General features: G+C 34.3%; 1 protein-coding gene across 2 annotated transcripts in view; it reads right to left on the bottom strand.

Moving 5' to 3' along the window:
• The window catches only part of LOC121388207 (sal-like protein 3), a 75,238-nt gene extending 54,518 nt beyond the window's left edge, over positions 1–20,720 (bottom strand). For both annotated transcript variants that reach the window (XM_041519477.1, XM_041519478.1), the window contains exon 1: positions 19,013–20,720. In XM_041519477.1, coding sequence (XP_041375411.1) covers positions 19,013–19,085 — 73 coding nt within the window. In that variant the 5' untranslated portion in view covers positions 19,086–20,720. The remainder of the gene's footprint in view (positions 1–19,012) is intronic.
• Positions 20,721–21,962: the final 1,242 nt, after the last annotated feature.

Genomic DNA, 21,962 nt, shown 5'->3' with positions numbered 1-21,962 from the left:
GAACAAATAAGGTGTGTGTTGTCTTCTAATGTTTGTAGCTAGTAGCCCAACCGAAATTTACCTTCCAGTAATTTTGTAATGAAGAAAAAACTATTTATCCTACAACTTATCATTATATCCAATGTCGAACCCATGTGATAATTTTAGTGTATTAACCCGGTTAATAATGGTATGCAAATTTGCAAGATCTCTAGGTAATGTGTTGCTGCGGATGGGTCATTTGCTTACAAGCCAACAAGTCCTGTATACCTGAGCGTAACTTTTTCAAAGATTTAGTTAAAATGCTAAACTAATTTGTGCTAATCTTGATGATGTCATATTACCGATGACGGCAACTTTAGTACTGTGATTTACTAAAAATTGAATTAAAATATTATTTTAGAAGTGTTTTAGGATAAATAGAATTCACTACTCATGTTTTTTAATATGTAAAATATCAACCTCGTCTAGTTAATCGGTATTTGTCTCGGCAGACGAATCCTCTATATATTATGAAGCAAAATGAAGTGACTGCTGTAAACCACAAACACATTGGCCATACAGACATTAGTATTCTAAATAACTTTCAATTAGTTTTATATGCCCATATATAACACAATGTATTTAATACTTAATTTTAGTGGCAAAAATGACTCTAGTCAATGAAAAGGGGGGAGGGGGGTGGAACGTAACTCAGTGGTACAATGCTCGCCTGATGCGCAATCGATCTAGGATCGATCCCCATTAGTGTTCCTACTGGGCTATTTCTCGTTCCAGCCAGTGCTCCACAGCTGGTGCAACAAAGGCTGTGGTATGTATTATCCTGTCTGTGGGATGGTGCATATAAAAGATCCCTTGCTGCTAATCAAAAAGAGTAGCCCATGAAGTGGTGACAGCGGGTTTCCTCTCAATATCTGAGTGATCCATAACCATATGTTTGACGCCATTAAATTAAATCTTTTTAAAGTGTTTTATTCAATTTTGATAAGACAAATTTTCAGAAAAAGAAACCAGAAAAGAATCTAAATTGGTAATGATTTAAACAACTGTTCATCAGAACTTTTTTCTTTTTAATCTATCGTCAAAAAGCAATTTACCAATCTCATTTGGACTGAAATTGTACGATTCACATCTAAACAGACTACACTGGAGCAAATGGACACCAAAGAAGAAAGCACAGACAAAAAAAAAAAAAAAGAAGAAAAAGAAAGAAAAAAAGAAGAAAAAGAAAACACGTTCCAGAAGAAAGGCAACAAAACTGCAATATTTATATTCAGAGTATACAGTCTATCAAATTTCCAGTTAACTTCTTGAAATTGAAATTCTCTGTTTGGTCAGATGCCGGGGAGAGAGAGGACCACACAGAAGTGAAACGGACGTCAAAAGTGAAAATCTGTCTAATTTGTACATTTCACAGAATAACCAGGAATAAATGTAAATTGCCTTTCTATGTTTCTTGTAATATACGCTGGTGGAGAATATAAACCAAGACCCGCTCAAGTAGGAATGCGTAGACAAAACTTCTGCGTGTGGCGTATTGCAAAGAAAGGAAAAGAAAAAGCAGGGGAAAACATATTATAAAAACAAGACAATTTATCAATATGTCGTGAGTACGTATTGCAGACGGGGGTAAGGATTCGTCAAATTCTAAACTAATTGCCTCAATTAATTCCTGATGCCTCGAAGATGGGCTAAAATTGGCGTTTCTCGTTAGTATCCCAGCATTCCGTGGGGTTTGCTTTCTCAGGTAATTGTTTACGTAGCCGTGCATATGACTGACTCATAATCTGCCGCTATTTACACATGTCAAAACAAAACGACATAAAAAGGTTAATGGCTTTTCTTACATAGCTTATTTCTAATACACCTCTGCATTCTTTTAGATCAGGTTTTAACCAAAATGAATAGGAAACGACTTTCTGTGGGAGCTTCTTTCTCTAATGTACACCGCGATGTTCAAACAAGGCAGCCACAACTCACCCTGTACATTGCCAAAGTAGCCAAATGCTAATGTGTAAACAAGAAGCTTGTTTTGTTTAACGACACCACTGGAGCACATTGATTTATTAATCATTGGCTATTGAATGTCAAACATATGGTCATTTTTACACAGTCATAGAGAGGAAACCCACTATATTTTTCCATTAGTAGCAAGGAATCTTTTATATGTACCATCCCACAGAGAGGATAGCACATACCACGGCCTTTGATATACCAGTCGTGTTGCACTGGCTGGAACGAGAAATAGCCCAATGTGTCCATCAACAGGGATTGATCCTAGACTGACAGCACATCAGGCGTGCGCTCTACCACTCGGCTATGATCCACCATTGTAAACAAAGTGCCTACAATATTTGCTCTTTGGCTAATAAAATATTACTGAAATTAACAACATTTTAATTATTTTCAAGGAAATACTATACTGTACTTGAAAACTGGCTAAACAAAAATTATTTCCGGTGTGAGACCTGGGTAGCTTGCAGTGTTTTTATGGAGGGTAGGGGGGTGGCAGAGGGGTGAACCTATGATAAAATTGTATATATGTGTTTTATCTTAAACTACTTTTAATAATAATATACTTGTATAGTGTATTTATGAAAATTAATATTTAAAACATTTTATTGAGAAACTAAATTTAAATACACTTGTAATAACACTGAGCGTTTTTCTACTTTTTATGTTTGTTTTGTTTTTGTTGTTATTATTTTGTTGAGTTTTAGTGTGTTCTTTTGTTGTTATTTATTGGAAAGGAATCTAAAGAAAATCAATTCACAAATTAATAATTGAAACAATAATTTAACTATTAACTATAAAAACAGTCAGACCCCAGAAGAATGTGCCATGTAATCCAAAGAAATATTTGTAAATGATAATATCACTATAAAAATGATAAATAAAATGTTATCTAAACATAAGAATATTACTCATACTGGCAATTTCCATTTTCTATACAGGAATGTCTATTATAAAATACAACATTTATTTTACTCCGCATTATTATTAATAATTAGTAGTACCAGTTTTCATTAAATCTATTATCAAATACAATTATTTTACTCTACATTATTATTAATAATTAGTAGTACCAATTCTCGTTAAATCTATTATCAAATACAATTATTTTACTTTGTATTATTATCAATATTAGTACCAGTTCTGGTTAAATATAATATGTATTATTATAAACAAGAATTACTATTATTTTTATTACCATATTATTATGAGGTTACTACAGTTGAACACAACCGCTATCATTGTTTTTATTAGTTACCGTATTATTATGATCATTATTATTACTATTATTATTATTATCATCTTTATTACTATTACTATTATTATTATTATCATTGCTATTATTATTAATATTATTACTATTATTATTATTATTATTATCTGTATTACTTTTATTATTATTATATTTATTATTATTATTATTATTATGGTAGTGGTGGTGTGATAAGTCACATTATTCTGCTACTATTAAAACATAAAAGTATTTTTTTAAATATTACTTGTGTAAATTTCCGTTGATCTTTGTTGTACATTACATCATTGTTTGCCTACAGTAGCACATGGCTGTGTCCTGTCATTAAGGTATCGCATGCACTAATTTGTCCAAGAAAACACGCTGAGATACAATCTCCTGTAGCCAGTGAATGGCCCATTGTGAGCCTGGAATGGCGGGCCACTAAGTGCCCTTTTCACCAACGCTTCTCTCCACACACACAACTACACAACAAGTGTTGTGAAATGTTACACCCCTTCAAAAATTAATCCCTATCAAGAGATGTAAGCCTTTATTGGAGGCATGCAAACAGGTTCTGGGGGAGAAAATGTAATTGGTAAATAATCTCTACTTTTAGTTTTTTGTCTTCCTCTTTTTCTCCTTTTAGTTTTATGAAATGGACGCCTCTGGGGCGAAATGTGATGTAACTGAAATTGATGCAGAGGCTGTATTGCTATAAAATTACAGGTTAGTAAGAAATGGCTGACCCATCCATTGTTTGGCCGTGAAAAACATCTACATAAGTTCGTGGATGGTTACGTAACCCACCGTTTGTAGTGGGTGATTGGTTACAAGTTATTTGATTGTTCAGAAAGTTATTCGACCATTGCTTTTGTTTGTCTCAGTGCTGTGTAAAATGGTTTTAGTTGGAAGCTCATGTTTCTTAAAAAACATTTTTCACTGACTATATGATGTAATTTGTAATTATATCCAAAGGCTTTTCCAGAGAGGTTAATGAGGGAGGAAGGGAATGAATGAATGAATGAAGGAAGGAAGGAAGGAAGGAAGGAAGGAAGGAAGGAAGGAAGGAAGGAAGGAAGGAAGGAAGGAAGGAAGGAAGGAAGGAAGGAAGAAACAAACGAATGAATGGTTAACGACACCCCAGCATGAAAAATACATCAACTATTGGGTGTCAAACTATGGTAAATGCAAGAATGGAGTGAAGAAGAACAACATCAATATAAAAATTTGAGAGTTAAATGAAAACACAGTGTAAAGAACTGTGCAAAATCTACAAATATCACAGACAGGTAAATTTAAAATTTATAATAAAATTCAGTATCGCAAAGAAATTGCAACAAAAGTTCAGGATGGAGTTGAAATGATTTCATCACATTTCTTCTACTAAATACTAGTATTCAACTGGTCAAGGATTGTGGGTGATTAATTCTGGAAACAAAACCCGAACACCTAGTACAATGATAATAGAAAGTAAATTTAAACAAAATTATTTGGGTACAAAAATGAAGTTCATAATTTGTGGTACTAATATATCATACACACGTTGTATTTAAATATATTAAGTATATTATTTTTAATAAAATTGAATAGTTCTACTAATATGTAATTTTCTTTATTTCATTATTAATTTCATTATTAATTGCTATAATTGTTTGTTTTGTTTGTGGGTTTTGGGGTTTTTTTAATTACTAAAATTACCATGTAATTATTACACATGTATTATTATCATTATCATTATCATTATCTATAAAATGAAAAAACACATGCATCATCATTTATGAAGTAATTCTTTTTACGCTAAAATGTGTTTTTTCCATTTAACAAGGTAACATGAATTTTTAAAAATTTAAAATGATTTTTTATAAAACTGTAAAACTGAAAAATAAATTTGGGAGAGTACCGTGGGCATTAAAACCCTTTAGGGTACAGTAACAAACTAGCCAGACAAAAAGGGACAGGGTTTGGGAGGAATCAACTGCTCACTACCCCCACCCCCATCCCCATCCCCACCCCCATCTCCACCCTACTCAGGGTATGGCTCCAATAGTTATAAATGTTTATTAGTATTGTACACATGTAAATTAAACATGAAAAATGTACATCTTAGGGTGACGACACAATCTTTATCAAGGTAGCTTGGTACTGTATATATGATATACAGGTACAAGTATAATACCCACATGGCCACCTTGTAAACAGCAGGACTACACCTAGACAAGACAACACAAACATGCAGCTTTCTAATTAAACACATAGCTGGATGGTGAGTGTATTCCACCATGGAAACTGACAACCTGGCCCATGGAAATCTACGACAAAGTCCTGTGACATATTTATGTAAATTTCCCCACTGTTCACAAGAAAGAGTTGGTAGACATTTTGGAACCAGTTGTGTCAAGTATCTGTTTTATAAACTAATATGAAAAGTACTTCAAAGGGTTATGCTTGCAACATCAAACAAGACACGGCTGGGATGGACTTGAGGAGGATTTTAATAGATTGGATGAGAAAAGGTAAATGTGAGGGTTTTTTTTTTGTGTTGGTGACTAAATGCAAGAGCCCACGCAAGATGTCATAACATATCTGTTCGAACCAATTTTTAAAACATTAAAGTTGAAATTTCAACTATATTTTTAAATATTTAAACATTAAAAACAAATCATTCCATTTGAAGTTCTTTCCATGTTTCTCAGTTTTAACTTTTCTGACTATGTTATGTGTCATTTCCAATCTAGGTATCTACAGGTTTTATGAAAATGTCTGCTCATGGGATAATGCAGTAGATTTCCTCTAACACTATGTTAGAATGTCCAATAGCCGATTTTTAAATTAAAAATAAAATAGTGTGCTCTAGTGGTGTCGTTAAAGAAAAACAAACTTTAAGTATATAAAACACTACTGGCCATTAAACTTTATTTAAAACTAAATATGAAAAGGACAAAAATGCCAAAACCTTTACACATAGAAAACCCCCCAATTATATTGCCTTTTAGCTCTAGCAGCCTCACCCTAATAAATTGTAGAACTGCCCTAACATGACCACTGTACTCACCTAAAATTTTAAATACAGTGAAACCTGTTTAACCAGACCCTGAACAAACTGGAACCCTGTCAAAAGCAGCCAAGTTGCATGGTCCCATATTTTTTCAAATTCTAAATCCTGACCCTCTAAAACTGATCCCTCTAAATTGGATAAATATTAGATCCCGGTGTGATCCAGTTTAGACAGGTTTCACTGTAGTGATAAATATTAGATCCCGGTGTGATCCAATTTAGACAGGTTTCACTGTAGTGATAAATATTAGATCCCGGTGTGATCCAGTTTAGACCGGTTTCACTGTAGTGATAAATATTAGATCCCGGTGTGATCCAGTTTAGACAGGTTTCACTGTAGTGATAAATATTAGGTCCCGGTGTGATCCAGTTTAGACAGGTTTCACTGTAGTGATAAATATTAGATCCCGGTGTGATCCAGTTTAGACAGGTTTCACTGTAGTGATATGTCTTATTATTATTATTATTGACAAATATGGCATTATTATTTATTAATAATGTATTTTAAGTTATTATAACATGATGCTAATACTTTCTGTTCCATAATGCATGCAAACTGCATAAAACAACATTAATCACTTTACAAGCTATTATAACATGATGCTACATACTTTCTGTTCCATAATGCATGTAGATTTAATAAAACGTCATTAATCACTTTACAAGTTATTATAACATGATGCTACATACTTTCTGTTCCATAATGCATATAGATTTAATAAAACAACATTAATCAGTTTACAAGTTATTATATCATGATGCTACATACTTTCTGTTCCATAATGCATATAGATTTAATAAAACAACATTAATCAGTTTACAAGTTATTATATCATGATGCTACATACTTTCTGTTCCATAATGCATATAGATTTAATAAAACAACATTAATCAGTTTACAAGTTATTATATCATGATGCTACATACTTTCTGTTCCATAATGCATGCAGGTTGCATAAAACGACATTAATCATTTTACAAGTATAACATAACTGCAGCATTTCACACAACAAAAGGAGTGTCCATAAAAGCTGCAGGTTTTACGAGGTTTTATTTGAACCGGCGTTGTACATCAAGACTACCAGAGTTGTGCAGCTCGTGAATATGCAATGAAAAACACCTGGATTAATATGCAAATAACAACGGGACAAAGGTCGCACACCCCGCGATCACAGGGTGCCTGTAATTAATACATTATGCAACAGACATAATTAAGTGTCACATCTAACAAGTTTCACATGCCTCGAGACATTTATGACATCTCCATAATTTATGACGTTACATCAATATAATTTATGACGTTACATCAATATAATTTATGACAGGTGCTGTAATTGCTGTATTTAGATGTATTTGATGACTGGTCTGGATGTTCATTCACGGCCAAGCCAGGGTAGAAAGGAAAATGTAAAAATTGTCTGGTGGGTAAATTATGGATGAAGGAAGGAAATGTTTTATTTAACGATGCACTCAACACATTTTATTTACGGTAATATGGCGTCGGAAATATGGTTAAGGACCACACATATATTGAGAGAGGAAACACGCTGTCGCCACTTCATGGGCTACTCTTTTTTGATTAGCAACAAGGGATCTTTTATATGCACCATCCAACAGACAGGATAGCACATACTACAGTGTTTGTTATACCAGTCATGGTGCACTGGCTGGAACGAGAAATAGCCCAACGGGCCCACCGACAGGGATCGATCTCAGACCGACCACGCATCAAGCGAACACTGTATCACTAAGCTACGTCCCGCCCCAATTATGGATGTGACAATATGAACAGATGGATTATTTGTAAAAGTTGGAGCCTTGTTTAACAACATCACTTGAGCACAGTGATTTATAGGTGGTCATCATCGGCTACTGGGGGTCAAACACTTGGTCATTCTGACAGACAATCTCAGAGGAAACCCACTGCATTTTCACACTGGCAGCAGTCTGGGAATCTTTTATATACACTTTTCAACAGACAGGACAGCACATACCATGACCTTTTATAAATAGTTGTGGATTATTTGGATGGATGGATGGATGGATGGAAAATGGGAAATTCTGGATGAGTGGATGGACGGACGGACGGATGGACGGACGGACATATTAGATGACTTAGAAGAATACTAAAATGGCCTGACAAGTCACGGTTTACCTTACGTAGTCTTTATGGCATGGTTCTAACTGTTTTTAGAAGTATGGATAACAAGCTGGTTGTATCATATTATTAATGTTCACATATGGTCATACATAAAGTATACCTGTGATATAAGTTATTATTAATGTGTTTTTTTATATTCTGTTCCTTCATGCTAATGCTAATAGCCAGGTTTATTATACCTGTGTGTGTAATTAACATTAATTACAAGAACACCTGTCGTCAGTCACAGGTGACTGAATACAGGTATACAAATCAGCCAAACAGGTCACAAGTATGATATCAGAATTGTTTGACATCCAATAGCCGATGATTACTAAATCAATGTGCTCCAGTGGTGTCTTTAAAGAAAACCAATTTTAACTTTAAATTAGCTTGTAGAGCTTGAGTGAGATGCTACATGTAGAAAGTCAATGTTGATGGTCAGTTCGAAATCTTTAACTAATAAAAAAAAAAAAGTTTAGAGACTGTGGCTTTAAAAGAAATTAAAAAAAATTCCACCCTGATACAATTAAATATTTTGATCTGTTACCGTGCAATGGATTTAATTTTACATTTCACCCGTAATCCCTCTATACCCATCGCATCCATTCCTACAAACCGTGGCATGAGACCCATTAGCCTTAAATGGTGTATATATACTTACAATATTAACGGTGTAGTTTTATCTACCCTATCACAATCTGTTTAACCCCTGTCAACCCATCAGAGTGGTGAAACCGCCAATAGCCGGGAGTTGGTCGATGTCAGGCTGTCAACAAGCCAGTTACAAACAAAGTCTTCATATTAACACTCTTAATCCAGCCTGCTGGGATTGTCAGTCAAATGAGCTGTTTAATCAGATAAAGATTAGGGGATCATGCTGGGCGAATATGCATGCATTTCGGTACAGAGTTGTATTTATATTAAAGGAGTAATATTTTAGTTTACAAACACAAACATTTTGGTAAATATTAATAAATGTGTAGTGATAGTAAACCTTTTGTCACAGATTTGATTTTATAGACAAGCATAAAAACTTGGACCGGCCATCGGACTACATACAGGGTTCGCAGCCTGGTACCAGCTCCAACCCAGAGCGAGTTCTTAAGGGCTCAATGGGTAGGTGTAAGGCCACTACATCCTCTTCTTTCTCACTAACCACTAATCAACTAACAACTAACCCACTGTCCTGGACAGACAGCCCAGATAGCTGAGGTGTGTGCCCAGGACAGTGTGCTTGAACCATAATTGGATATAAGCATGAAAATAAGTTGAAATAAAATGATGTATGGATCACATAATGAGATCAATTTTTTAAAATAAATATCTCTTGAACTAAATTAATAACTAAATTAATGGCACTGCATCATTCAATAGCCTAAAAAGCATCCCAATTATAATTAAAATTGTGCTAATTTTCTCCCCATCAGATTAGACAAAGAACCATGATAATAATTTAAAAAATCAGGATACATTCCTGCATGTCGTAGAAAATATGTACATGACCACTTATGGTTATTAAACAGATTTCAGTGTTCTATCATAGAAAACATTAAATAGTTTTTTGAACATTACTTTGATATATGGGGGGGGGGGGGGGGGGGGGGGGAGCTGTTTTTGCTTATTTTCTTTTTGTTTGTTGGTTTTGTTTGTAGGTTTCTTTTTTTTTTTTCTTTTTTGGAAGGGGGGGGGGGGGGGGGGGGTTAGACAGTGGTTCATAATGTAATAAAATTAACAATTGTAATTGCAAGACTGTGAATGCATTTTTATTGTGACTAATCTAGAGGAGCCTGCCTGTGCATATCACCCACTGCCGACTGGTAATGTAATTAATTCACTCCAAGTGATTTTTATCAGCTCCCAGGAGGGATACAGATTAGCTGTGCTCAAACAAAACCTGATCATTTAACCCCACCAGGGGCCGGCCTGGTGGGTGAGATGGGGTCTGTTGAGAGACCCACTAAGACAAAGGGATGAGTGTCAGAAGGGTCAACCCAGCTGTCATAGAGTTGCGCCTTGTCCACTATCAGCAGGGGGATCAGTTACACAGTTAACAAGATTACACCACTTGTCAGTTTCACAACACAACAGGGCCAGATTTAAGCAGGTGGTAAGGGGATTTGAACCCCTCAAGATTATACAGTGAAACCCCTCTAAACCAGACACCCTCGGAGCCAAGTAAAATGTCAGGTTTTAAGAGGTATCTGGTTTAGAGAGGTTATTTTCTGTACTGATTTTTAAAAAAAGACAGTGGAAAATGTCCGGTTTTGGAGGAATTCTGGTTTTTAGAGGTTTCACTGTACTAATATGGTTGGGGTTTTTACCTTATTAATATTTAAAGCATTGTCAAATTGACATTTTAAACTCTCTTTTCTTTTCTTTTTTCTTTTTTTAAAGTTTCTTTTAATCTTTTCACTTCTGTGTTTAATCATAAGTTAGGTTTCTCCTATGTAAACATCAGAGAGCTCTTGTGTATTCGGGTGAAATAGACTTTCACTGACTCAGGTGATACCAGGGGTGGGGGGTCAAAGGGTGTCTTTTCAGAATTCTTGCCTCATCCCTGAGAAATTATAGATTTATTTGTGAACTCAGGTGTAATGTTACTTTCTTTGTCAAACTTAATAATCAAATACAGTGAAAAACCTCCAAACCGGACACCCTCGATAACAAGTAAAAGTCCATTTTTAAGAGGTATCTGGTTTAGAGAGGTTTGTACTAATTTTTGTTAAAAAAAGGACCATGAAAAATGTCCAGTTTTGGGGAAATTCCGGTTTACACAGAGGGTCTAGTTTTGAGAGGTTTCACGATATAAGTAAATGGTTTATTCAGTTTTGTAACCCAAAACAGCACACCTTAAACAAATTTATAAAACAGAACTTCACCCATTTCATTTCAACTTATTTTCATGCTTATCAGGGCTCACCCTGTATATTGCCAATTTTAAATTGCAAATTTTTATACAAAATGGTTACAAAATTTTGTTTTTGGCTAATAAAATATTCCTCAAATTAACCACATTTTAATAAATTTCAAGAAAATGCTCTACATTTCTAAAAATTGGCTAAACCAAAATTTGTTCCAGTGTAAGCCCTGTTTATATCCAATTAAAGTTCAAGCACGCTGTCCTGGGCACACACCTCAGCTATCTGGGCTGTCTGTCTAGGACAGTGGAATAGTTGTTAGTCGGTTAGTGGTTAGTGAGAGAGAAGAGGGTGTAGCGGCCTTATACCTACTCATTGAGCACTTAAGAACTCGCTCTGGGTTGGAGCCGGTACCGGGCTGCGAACCCTGTACCTACCAGCCTGTAATCTGATGGCTTAACCACTGTGCCACCGAGGCCAGTTAACTTCAGCCAAGCAAGTTTTATTAAATGACAACACATTTTAAAACTCCATTAGCTACTCTTTTCAATTAGCAGCAAGGGATTGTTATATGCTTCATCCCACAGACAGGACAGGATAGCACATACCACAGCCTTTGTTACACGAGTTGTGGAGCACTGGCTAGAACAATAAATAGCCCAATAGGCCCACCAATCAGTTTCATATATACATACATGTATACACATTTTTAAAAGACAGACAGAGAGAGAATAACAGATAACATTCTCTAACTAGAACCACCCAGAATATTTCTGTGATAAATTATTACTTTTGTTTCCATTTTTCATATCTCTTGCCCGGTGGTAACAGCCGTTTCTTGTGTCAAATGCCGCTGCCAAAAAATATAGGAAGTGTCAAACATTTTGCAAATAGTTGCCTTCAGTTGTTTCTGATTTATCATAACATTTGCTTATCCTGTTTCATACACACCGGGAGAGGCAGCCGTTTAGCTGCCAACTGGAAAAATATTACTACAAATCAAAAGTGTCAAAATTACTTTCAATTTTCTACTGGCCGTGTTTTTCTTGTGGATTCAGCGGAAGGAGACCGTCTCTCCAAGCAAGATATCAAATTGATCGTTAGGTATTAGTGGGTGTGAGGGGGTCACTGAGTGAGTGAGTGAGTGAATGAATAAGTGAGTGAGAGAGTGGGAGAGTAAGTGAATGGGAGAGAGGGTGAGTGAGTGGAAGAGAGGGTGAGTGAGAGGGAGAGTTGGTGAGTAAGTGATTGGGTTGGTGTAGTGAGTGAGTGAGTGAGTGAGTGAGTGAGTGAGTGAGTGAGTGAGTGAGTGAGTGAGTGAGTGAGTGAGTGAGTGATATAAAGTTTTTTCATGGATTGACGGTTGAGTGAGTAAGTGAGGAACACTTTTTAACAGTGTATAGATGGTTACAGACAGACAGACGGACAGTAATATGGATGGATGGATGGATACCATGGACAGACAGATGGATTTTATATACAGAAACAAGCATAATTTAAAGACACCAATTGTAGGAATTTTCTTAAGTTAAATTTAATATTTGATCATTAGTCAATATTAGATATGGAGAATTTTTAACTGAAATTTTAAAACTTAATTTAATGCATTTTTTAATTTGTCATTCTGATTAAAATGTCAAAAAGTCTGCACATTTGTTTTTTTATACAAACAGGACAGCAAGCCTTCAATAATCCCCTCATTGTGCACTGAACGAAATTATAAAAATCTTAGGGGGGCTGGATTCTACGTGCTATGACCTCTCAATGGAAAATTAACATTGATCACTTGAATCACATCTCATTCTCTGAGGCAGACCATAAGACCGGTTAATTAACTGGTAGAATATTCATCGGTGAAGCTCAGTGGAAACTGGATTATCAAACAGGTAGGAACAGGCATTTGGGAGGATTTTCATAAAATATTTAATAATATTACAATGATTTAACAATCCCCTGTTGTCTTATTTTAAACACGAAAAATTTAGCCGGAGGAGGAGGGGTAAAACAACTTTACACAGTCTCTACACACAAAATAAAATTTAGTTTAAACCATATATGCATATGGGGAAAAAATGTGGCATATACACGTATGTACTTTACGTAAAAACAAATAATAATAATTACACACACACTCCTCCACCACCCACCACTCTGCAAGACACAAATGCACTCTAAATCAACACATATCCAGGGGAATACAAAGAGTCTGGACACTCAACCCTGTTCATGAGAGAAAAAAACTATTTTCCCAACTTATTTTATTGCAGCCATCAAATCATCATGAAACAAAAATAAGTTTATAAAAACCAACTATAGGAATTTAATTCACAATTTCCATTTAAGTAGTTCCCCCTGCAAAGAATCATGGATCCACCCCTGGGAACAGTTGTCAGTATCAACCACAACTGGATATTCAGAATGGTATAAAGACTGTAGGCGGGGGAGAATATGAAATCAGTGACGGAATGATGTTGTTCAGGTCAAGAAAACTGAGAGACGACCGGCCAGTGAAATGTTTTGTTATAAAAGTCCAATGAGCATCACTTAAAACATCCGCAGACACCAACCATACGCGAAGTCCCGTGCTAATCAATTAATCAATCAGACACCTAGCAGGGTTGTCTCCCTGGATACACTCGCATATTAACCTCGCAAACTTTTAGCTCAAGGCCTCGCAACAAAAACATTATTTATCTACATCGTGAATAAATTAGGTTTTATAAAATGAAAACACAAGTATTACATATTGTATTAAAACAAAATTAAATATGAAAAATTTACATTGTATCTACACCAGGTTAAAAAAATTAATTTTCTATTATTTTTATGGCACAATCATATATTTTTATTTATTATCCTATTTTTGTTAAATAACTCAATGTCAAATACAAAAATATTAAATATGTGTTGTGAAAAAATACTGCAATACTACAGAAACAAATATATATATATATCTAGTAGTGCTATTAATGCTGCTATTGACACTTTTATTAGTGACTTACATTTCTTTAAGTTAAGTTTATTTAACTTTCTTTAATTATACATGAATTCTCTAATATATGCAATATAATAATATTCATATAAATATATATAGACACATGTAGATATTTTTAATCACTTTTAGATTTAAAACCAAGAACTATATTATTCTGATAAATCTTAACTATATATAGAGATGTAAACAGTGTATACTATTAGTGATTTATAATAAATTTAGAATATTAATTAACTATGAACTCTTGCTCGGAACTTAAATTTAGTAGAACCTAAAAAACAATACCTTTATAAAAAAAATTCAAAATATAATTTATGAACTACCAGTATTAATAAAATGTGAATCAAAATATTTAATAAGTATCCTTATTTATAATGAACATTTTAAACTTAATAATATATTAAGATCAATCAATTTTGGCTGCTATTACAATTATGTAATTTTTACTAATATTAACAAAATATCAGTAGTTATCAAGATAAAATATGTTCTTGTCAATATTTCCTTGGTGCATAATAAATATGACAAAAAGTTACAAGTAGACTAATCACTTACTAGTATACACTCTTCTCTATCATATAAACAGCTGTTTACAAACTGTAAAATTTCTATATTGTTATAATAAAATATGTTCTTTTCAATATTTCTTTGATGCATAATAAATACAATGAGGTTACACTTATCATTTACACTCTTTTCTATATCATATAAACAGCTACTTACGAAATGTAAAATTTCTACATCGTCATGATCAAAGCTCTTGGTATGAGAAAAATGTAGATTTATAACTTTTGTGATAGCAGTGCAATACCCCCAGAAAGAAAGCATTAAGCCCCATTTCACAGATTTACTTATCAATAAATCCACATGAGCAACAAATATGAGAAAATCTTGTAAATATATTTTATCAAGTGACAGCGACTGTCATGAAAAAGTTAAATGTTAAGTGACAATGAGTTAAATACGCTCCTTGCTGGGATGTTCTCTTATCACAAGGCTGGATTAGGCCTAAAAACTAAATTGTTTGTTTCCAAGAACATGCTGAAAAATTAGGTAGGGTAGGTCGATATTGTTTCTTTTTAATTAATAATGTTTTTTACTCTTTTTCACCCGCATATTATTTTTTTTTTTAATAAAATTAAAAAATAGTGTCAGCTCTGCAGTTTTAGATAGTCAGGTTCATAATAATAAAAACATGTTTAGGCCTTATAAAATATAGTTTTACGTTTAACTTATATATATATTGTTTTTTAATTCACACCAAGGCCAAAATAAAATAAATCTTAGATGTTCATCCACCATCCACCCTGAGGATAATGGCCCACTCTCTTTTCATAGGCCAAATATACAAACAGGTTCAATACATTCCTTTAAGCATATTTGATACTTGATGTGTGGTATTTTCAATGTCTTGAAACTATAAAATAAAAATAAAAATTTCACCCCCAGCCTCCACCCAACCCATTTTAAAAATATTAATAAAAATTTAGAATTTATTTTATTAAAATCTTGAAGTTGCCTCCCTGGTTCACAGTGTACAATATTAGTCAGAGTTAACCTACACATTACTTACCCCGTTTGCTTAAATAATCAAGTTTGGCTAACTCAAAATGTATTTGGTTATTCTAATTTTAGCTGCAGCTCAAACTTAATTATATGTGCAACAAAAAAAGTCATACATGTACATATTATGACAATCAGGGTTAGACGCATTAATTACAGGTGTCCATTTTGTTTTTAATTTTTAAAGTATTGTTAGTAAAAGACAAAAAACAAAAAAAACTATTATGCCAGCAAGTTAAGCAAAAACCAAACTTTTACAAGAACCAGAACCACAATTGTCCTGCTATCATTACTGGTATGTATGTAATATAATAACCATACTTAAATTTTTATAAATTATGAAATGTAAAATAAAAATTCTAACAAATTTACTACTAAACTGGTGAATGGGTTGCAGAATAACAAATAATGTGTGTTGATGTATAACTCATATATATAATCAATCCATACTTCTATTGATTTGATTTTTTAAGACAGAAAAGAACAAATTAGTATCGCCATTAAAATACTAGCCAACCAACAACAAATTTATATTAAAATTGGTGGCCGTGTTAAATGGAAAACCCAAATAGTTTAAGGAATGGCCTAAACCTGTCTGCTCTATGGTCGTACTAGTAGTAAAGCCGGCTGGGTCCGTGTGAGTGTGGCTAATGATGGTATTTATCATTTACCAGTGTGTGTGTTTGTCTTACAGTGAAACCGTCCATTTCTCAAGTCAATTGCGACATGACTTCCAACACAAGTGGGGGATTTGGGCCGGGGACCAGTGTTTCAAGTTGTGTCCAACTCCCAAACACTGCTCTTTTCTTCTTAGCCATTGTTACGTGCACAAATGCAAATAGGATGTATTTTTTCACAATCGCCCATTCACACTGTGCTGTCATTTGTGAACGAAACACCGAATGCACAACAAAAAAAATTGTTAAAGGTGAAAAATATTTTAACCTTTCGAATGCAGTTATTAAATGCTACCCAATGTTGAGTGCATGTGACATTTTAAATAATATATTAAAGGCCCACACACAAAATTAGTGTAGTACATTTAATGGCCCACACACACAAAATTAGTGTAGTACATTTAATGGCCCACACACACAAAATTAGTGTAGTACATTTAATGGCCCACACACACAAAATTAGTGTAGTACATTTAGATTATAAATTTATTTTAATGTTTGCTTTGTGATGTATACATGTGTAGTTTTGCATTGACCATAGTTTGACACCCAATGGCCGATGTATTTTTTGTGCTGGGATGTGTTAAACATCCATTCATTTATTGTATACATGTAATTATGATTGGTGAAATATATATACTTTCCTTTGGCACCGTCACTAACCTTAACCCTAACTATTTATTATAAGTATTTATAATGTTCTTTATATATCTAAAAGTACCAAAGGAAAATCCTATCTATATTTTAAAAAGGATTTTAAGTAAATGTAATTTGTTAAAATTATAAAAATATGTATGCAAATATTCACAAGTAGTCTGAAAATATGTGTAAATAACAAAAAAGTCCCTTTTGTGTGTGAATTATATATTTGCATGTAAATAATTGCACCAAATATGATGTATAAATAACCACATGTATATAATACGTTTTGTGAAATCTAAGACAGGAATGCTTCACATGATTTGCGGCACATAGCAGGCAACTTAATCTTAAGCGTACTTTTAAACCTTATACCGAGATAGCAATGAAGAATAAAAGAAATCTGCAGCGTTTTGACATCAATATCTCTAAACGTTGAAATATGCTCCCCACCGACACGGCCAGGGTAATAAACGAAAACTGATAAAAGAAAACACTCATTCCTCCCCATAATCCATTGCATGTAACTAACTCCTGAAAAATGCGGATACTTCTTGACAGATCACCAGTTTTGAATAAAAGACCTGACGTTATGTATCATATTAGGATACCGGAGATATTTACAATGTTTTACTTTTCACCTGACAGGTGTACATTTCATGAAAAACAATATGTGCAGGTGTGGCATCATTTATCATTTTTTAGGCTCATTTTTTTTTTTTTTAACTATATGATTAGAGTATATGTAAAAACCTATAAATGTTAAACAAATATTATAAAAAAATTAATGCAAGAAGGTTATATAACAGCTGAACAAAAATATATTTTTAGTCCTTTTATATTATTTGTTTAAGACAACTGCATGCAATTGTGACCACTGACAGCATTAACAAAACGTGAAAAGAAAAATGTGGTTTTTCTGTGTTCTCATAAATGTGAATTAAAACTTTATTTCTGAAACTCCCGTGGAGGTTTATCTACATGGGTTCTACTAATCCCTGTATGGTTTGTACAACTCTAAATAATGGTGGCAAGCTACAAATAAAACAATAACAAAATAGATTTTAACTGAAAAACTATTGTCAATATCCCCCATTATAAAGCAAACGCAAGATTAATTTTCCAAATTTGGCACCATTAATATTTTATTTGTTTAAATAAGTAAAAACTAGTTTGTGTTTTGTTGGGGTTTTTGTCTGTTTTATTTTTAAAGCAATTAAAATAAAACGCGTAAGAAAAAAAAAAGGCTGCAAATGACGTTAATTATCTATTGACTGGCTATTGTTGTCACTTAACTATTGTTTAAAAAAAAAAATGTTGTTGAAGCTTGAAGTTATAAAAAAAAAGGGAGAGAAATAATAATAAGAAAAAAGCAATCAACACAAGAAAGAAATCGACACAAGAAAGAAATGGACACGGACTAAGAAATGGACAAGATCGGCTGGTGTAACAGACAATATCAACAGCCCTGAAAACCCCGCAGCGCCGATCAGACAGAGCCCAGTGGAAGCGCGCGCTCACGCACGCGGAAACAACACAACTCCCAAAGGTCCTGTCACATTGACAGACAAGAAAGAACGAAAAAAGAAAGAAAAAACTCTACAATGACATCACCGATAAACTCGGGAACGAGATGCGAAAAGTAACTAATTACAACAAGGCGAGGTTAGGTCCGATCTGAACCCGACGTCGCAAATCAAGCGAGGGCTTCTAGTTAGCGCGCGGGGGGTTTAATACTGTGTGTATATCACATGGCATACCGATACACGTGTTGTTGTGTATTTTACCGTGTCAGTTACACCGCATCGTGGAGAAAGAAAAAAAAAACATGAATGGGAAAAAGAAGAAGTCACTCACCGTTCTCTATCAATGTGGGCAGGTCGTTGTCGCCGTCGAGATGACGTGGTTTCGGTTGTTTCCGACGAGACATGGTGCCGGGACAAAACCCCAAACAGAAATTCACTCCACCGTCTTACTCCGATTTATCTACACGACTCCTCAGTGCGCATGCCCGAATTATGATTATCAACTATCAAATAATGCGCGCTGCAATTATCATAATGAAATTGTAACAATACATCTGATTGGCTTTGATGCCCACTTTCAATTTATATTGTCCCACACGGCGAGGCGACTGACAAGGAGAAAATATCTTCCCGAGCTCCTGTGAGAAATGAGTTCGCATTACGTATTTCCAATAAATGAAAACATATTGTTTAGTTCGGGTTGCGGCGGTCCGAGCGCGACCTATTCATTGGAGACTGACCAGTCGAATGGCCCCAGCTATTGTCCGGCCTGGTCTGTCCGGTTTCGCCGACCCTTACGTAACGTGGCTATTTGGTAAAGTAATTTTGACCCCTCGGTGTGAACTTGTAAACTGTCCCATTCAAAGATAATAGCGCCACAGAGAAAAATCCACAACGAAGTTTCTACCACAGATGAATCACTTTCTTCTCCCACTCGTAAATATATAGCTTATGTATTTCTATAAAAACAGCTTTCTTTGTCAATTTTTCTTGTTTATTCTCCCTTCGTCAGAACTGGAATGATATGATAACTAACTCCAATGGAATGTATATCTCAAATAATATTGCAGTTTATGAGCAAATGCGAACAAAAACTCTGGTCATTGGGCGAATCGCGGGGCTACTTCCAAACAGTCACTTATTTTTGACAAATAATCCTCTCTCTCTGTTTTTTTTTCTGTAGTTGGTTGGAAACGAGAGCTTGTTTGTTGAAATGAAAAAGTGAAACCGTGCGCCGCCTAGCCGCTCCTCGCTCGCTCTCTCTGGCTGAATATGACTATCGTATTTAATACAGCTCCGCCAATAATATCGCCCAGTCTGGGAGAACACGGTGTTAGCCATCAGCGAAGACGCCGAGAGGTTTTCGCTTTGCTCTTCTCCGTCGTGTGAGGGGATGCGAGTCAATCACGTTCCCGGTGTCTCAAAAACAAACAACCCTTGCAGGAGTTGCGGTGCGCGTGGCGTTTCGATTCAGGTACATTTCATTAGAGTTGTCGCTTTCACAGCGGAGGGTGGACACGCCGAAACGTACATCACTTAAGCCAATCATAGCAGCCTTTTACCTTCCCCATGGACGCGTCAAAGTGTCGCTTGTAGCGCTCGCCGCTTGACGTTTTCTCCTCGCAACTTTCTTTTGCCTGCACATCGCGTCACATTGCACTGTCTTTACCAATACGGGTTTTAATTACACGAATCCATTACTGCGTTATTTAAGAAAACCCATTGACGTTTTCGTGCTCGCTTTTTCTCTTAGGTTATCGTTTCTTTCTTTCTTTCTTTTTTTCTTTTTTTCTCTTTTCTTTCTTTTCTCTTTATACGATTATGTTGTTGTTCTTGTTGTTTCTACATTGATTGTTTTAAATTTGACGTACTTTGTATATTCTGGACATAGTATTTATAGTGTACTCTTGTTTGTGGTACTTTTAATACAGATAGCTGATCGAGCTTTGTTATATTTTCTCTCTCTTTATTTCTGTGGTTGTTAATTAACAGTTATTGCATCCTGGTATAAACAATGATATAATTGTTTTGATATAATACCGCGGTTTGTGAAAACTATTGTTAACAGAATTAATATATTTTAATAAGAAAAATAGAAATCATGCTAGGACTTTGCATTGATGTTTAATAATTAAAATAATCCAACATACAGTCACGAAAACAATATTTACATCTGAACTGAATAATTTATTTTGTTATTATTGATATTATCATCATTAAAATAACCATTGTTGTGTTCATTATAATGATGATGGAATTATGATAATGTATAATAATACTTATTATTATTATTATCATCATCATTATGTTATTAAATTGATTATGATTATTATGATGCTGATGATTATGATGCTGATAATGATGGTGATGATGATGATGATGATGATGATGATTATGATGATGATTATGATGCTGATAATGATGGTGATGATAATGATGATGATGATGATGATGATGATTGATTATTATTATTATTATTATCATTATTATCATCATCATCATCATCATCATTCATTATTACCATTATCTCAGTAGCTAATACAACAATACAAAATGTGTTTTATAATGTTAAATCTTTCGTAAACACGATGATGTAGAACACGTGAATACCTAAGCCCCCACCTGTACAGGTGTGTCAGGTGAAACAGACGCGGCGCGACATCAATGAAAACGACACGTTTCATACGTAAAAAGCAGAGAGATTGTCTTAGCTACACCAAAAGCCACCACAAAAACAAATAAAGGCAAATTTAATGTCAATTTTCAAAGGAACCAATTTGTTGGGAAATTGCGACGATGCAGAAACACAGAGGGCGAAGGGTCTGGCGTGATTAAACGAAGAATTGTTCTTTCATTTCCGAAAGGCCAAATTTGTTTGCACTATTCAAACGAAAGTCTCCCCTTGTATGAAATAAGTCAATTTTGATGAAACATCAATGAAAAATACTTGCACGTTCGGTCGACGTACAAGTAAAGTAAGCTAGAATCGTGACTTTTTTTTTTAAAAGTGTAGGTCCATAACAGTTGATGGGGTTAAGGGAATTTAGTTTTTAGTACCAATTACCTACATTAAAAATAAGTTAATTTTATATTTAAAAATAAAACAATTGATGGGTTAAGGGACTTTTGTTTTCAGTACCAATTACCTACATTAAAAAATAAGTTAGTTTTATATTTTAAAAATAATAATAAAATAACAGGAGAGCCTTTAAAATAAAAATCGATTTTTATAGTCGCATGACAGCCCCCTTCCACCCCACCCCCGACACCTTCATCACCAC

This window comes from Gigantopelta aegis, chromosome 14 (assembly GCF_016097555.1).
Source record: "Gigantopelta aegis isolate Gae_Host chromosome 14, Gae_host_genome, whole genome shotgun sequence".
Taxonomy (NCBI): Eukaryota; Metazoa; Mollusca; class Gastropoda; order Neomphalida; family Peltospiridae; genus Gigantopelta; species Gigantopelta aegis.
The sequence above is the reverse complement of the archived record's forward strand: the minus strand, read 5'-3'. Positions and strand labels throughout refer to the sequence as shown.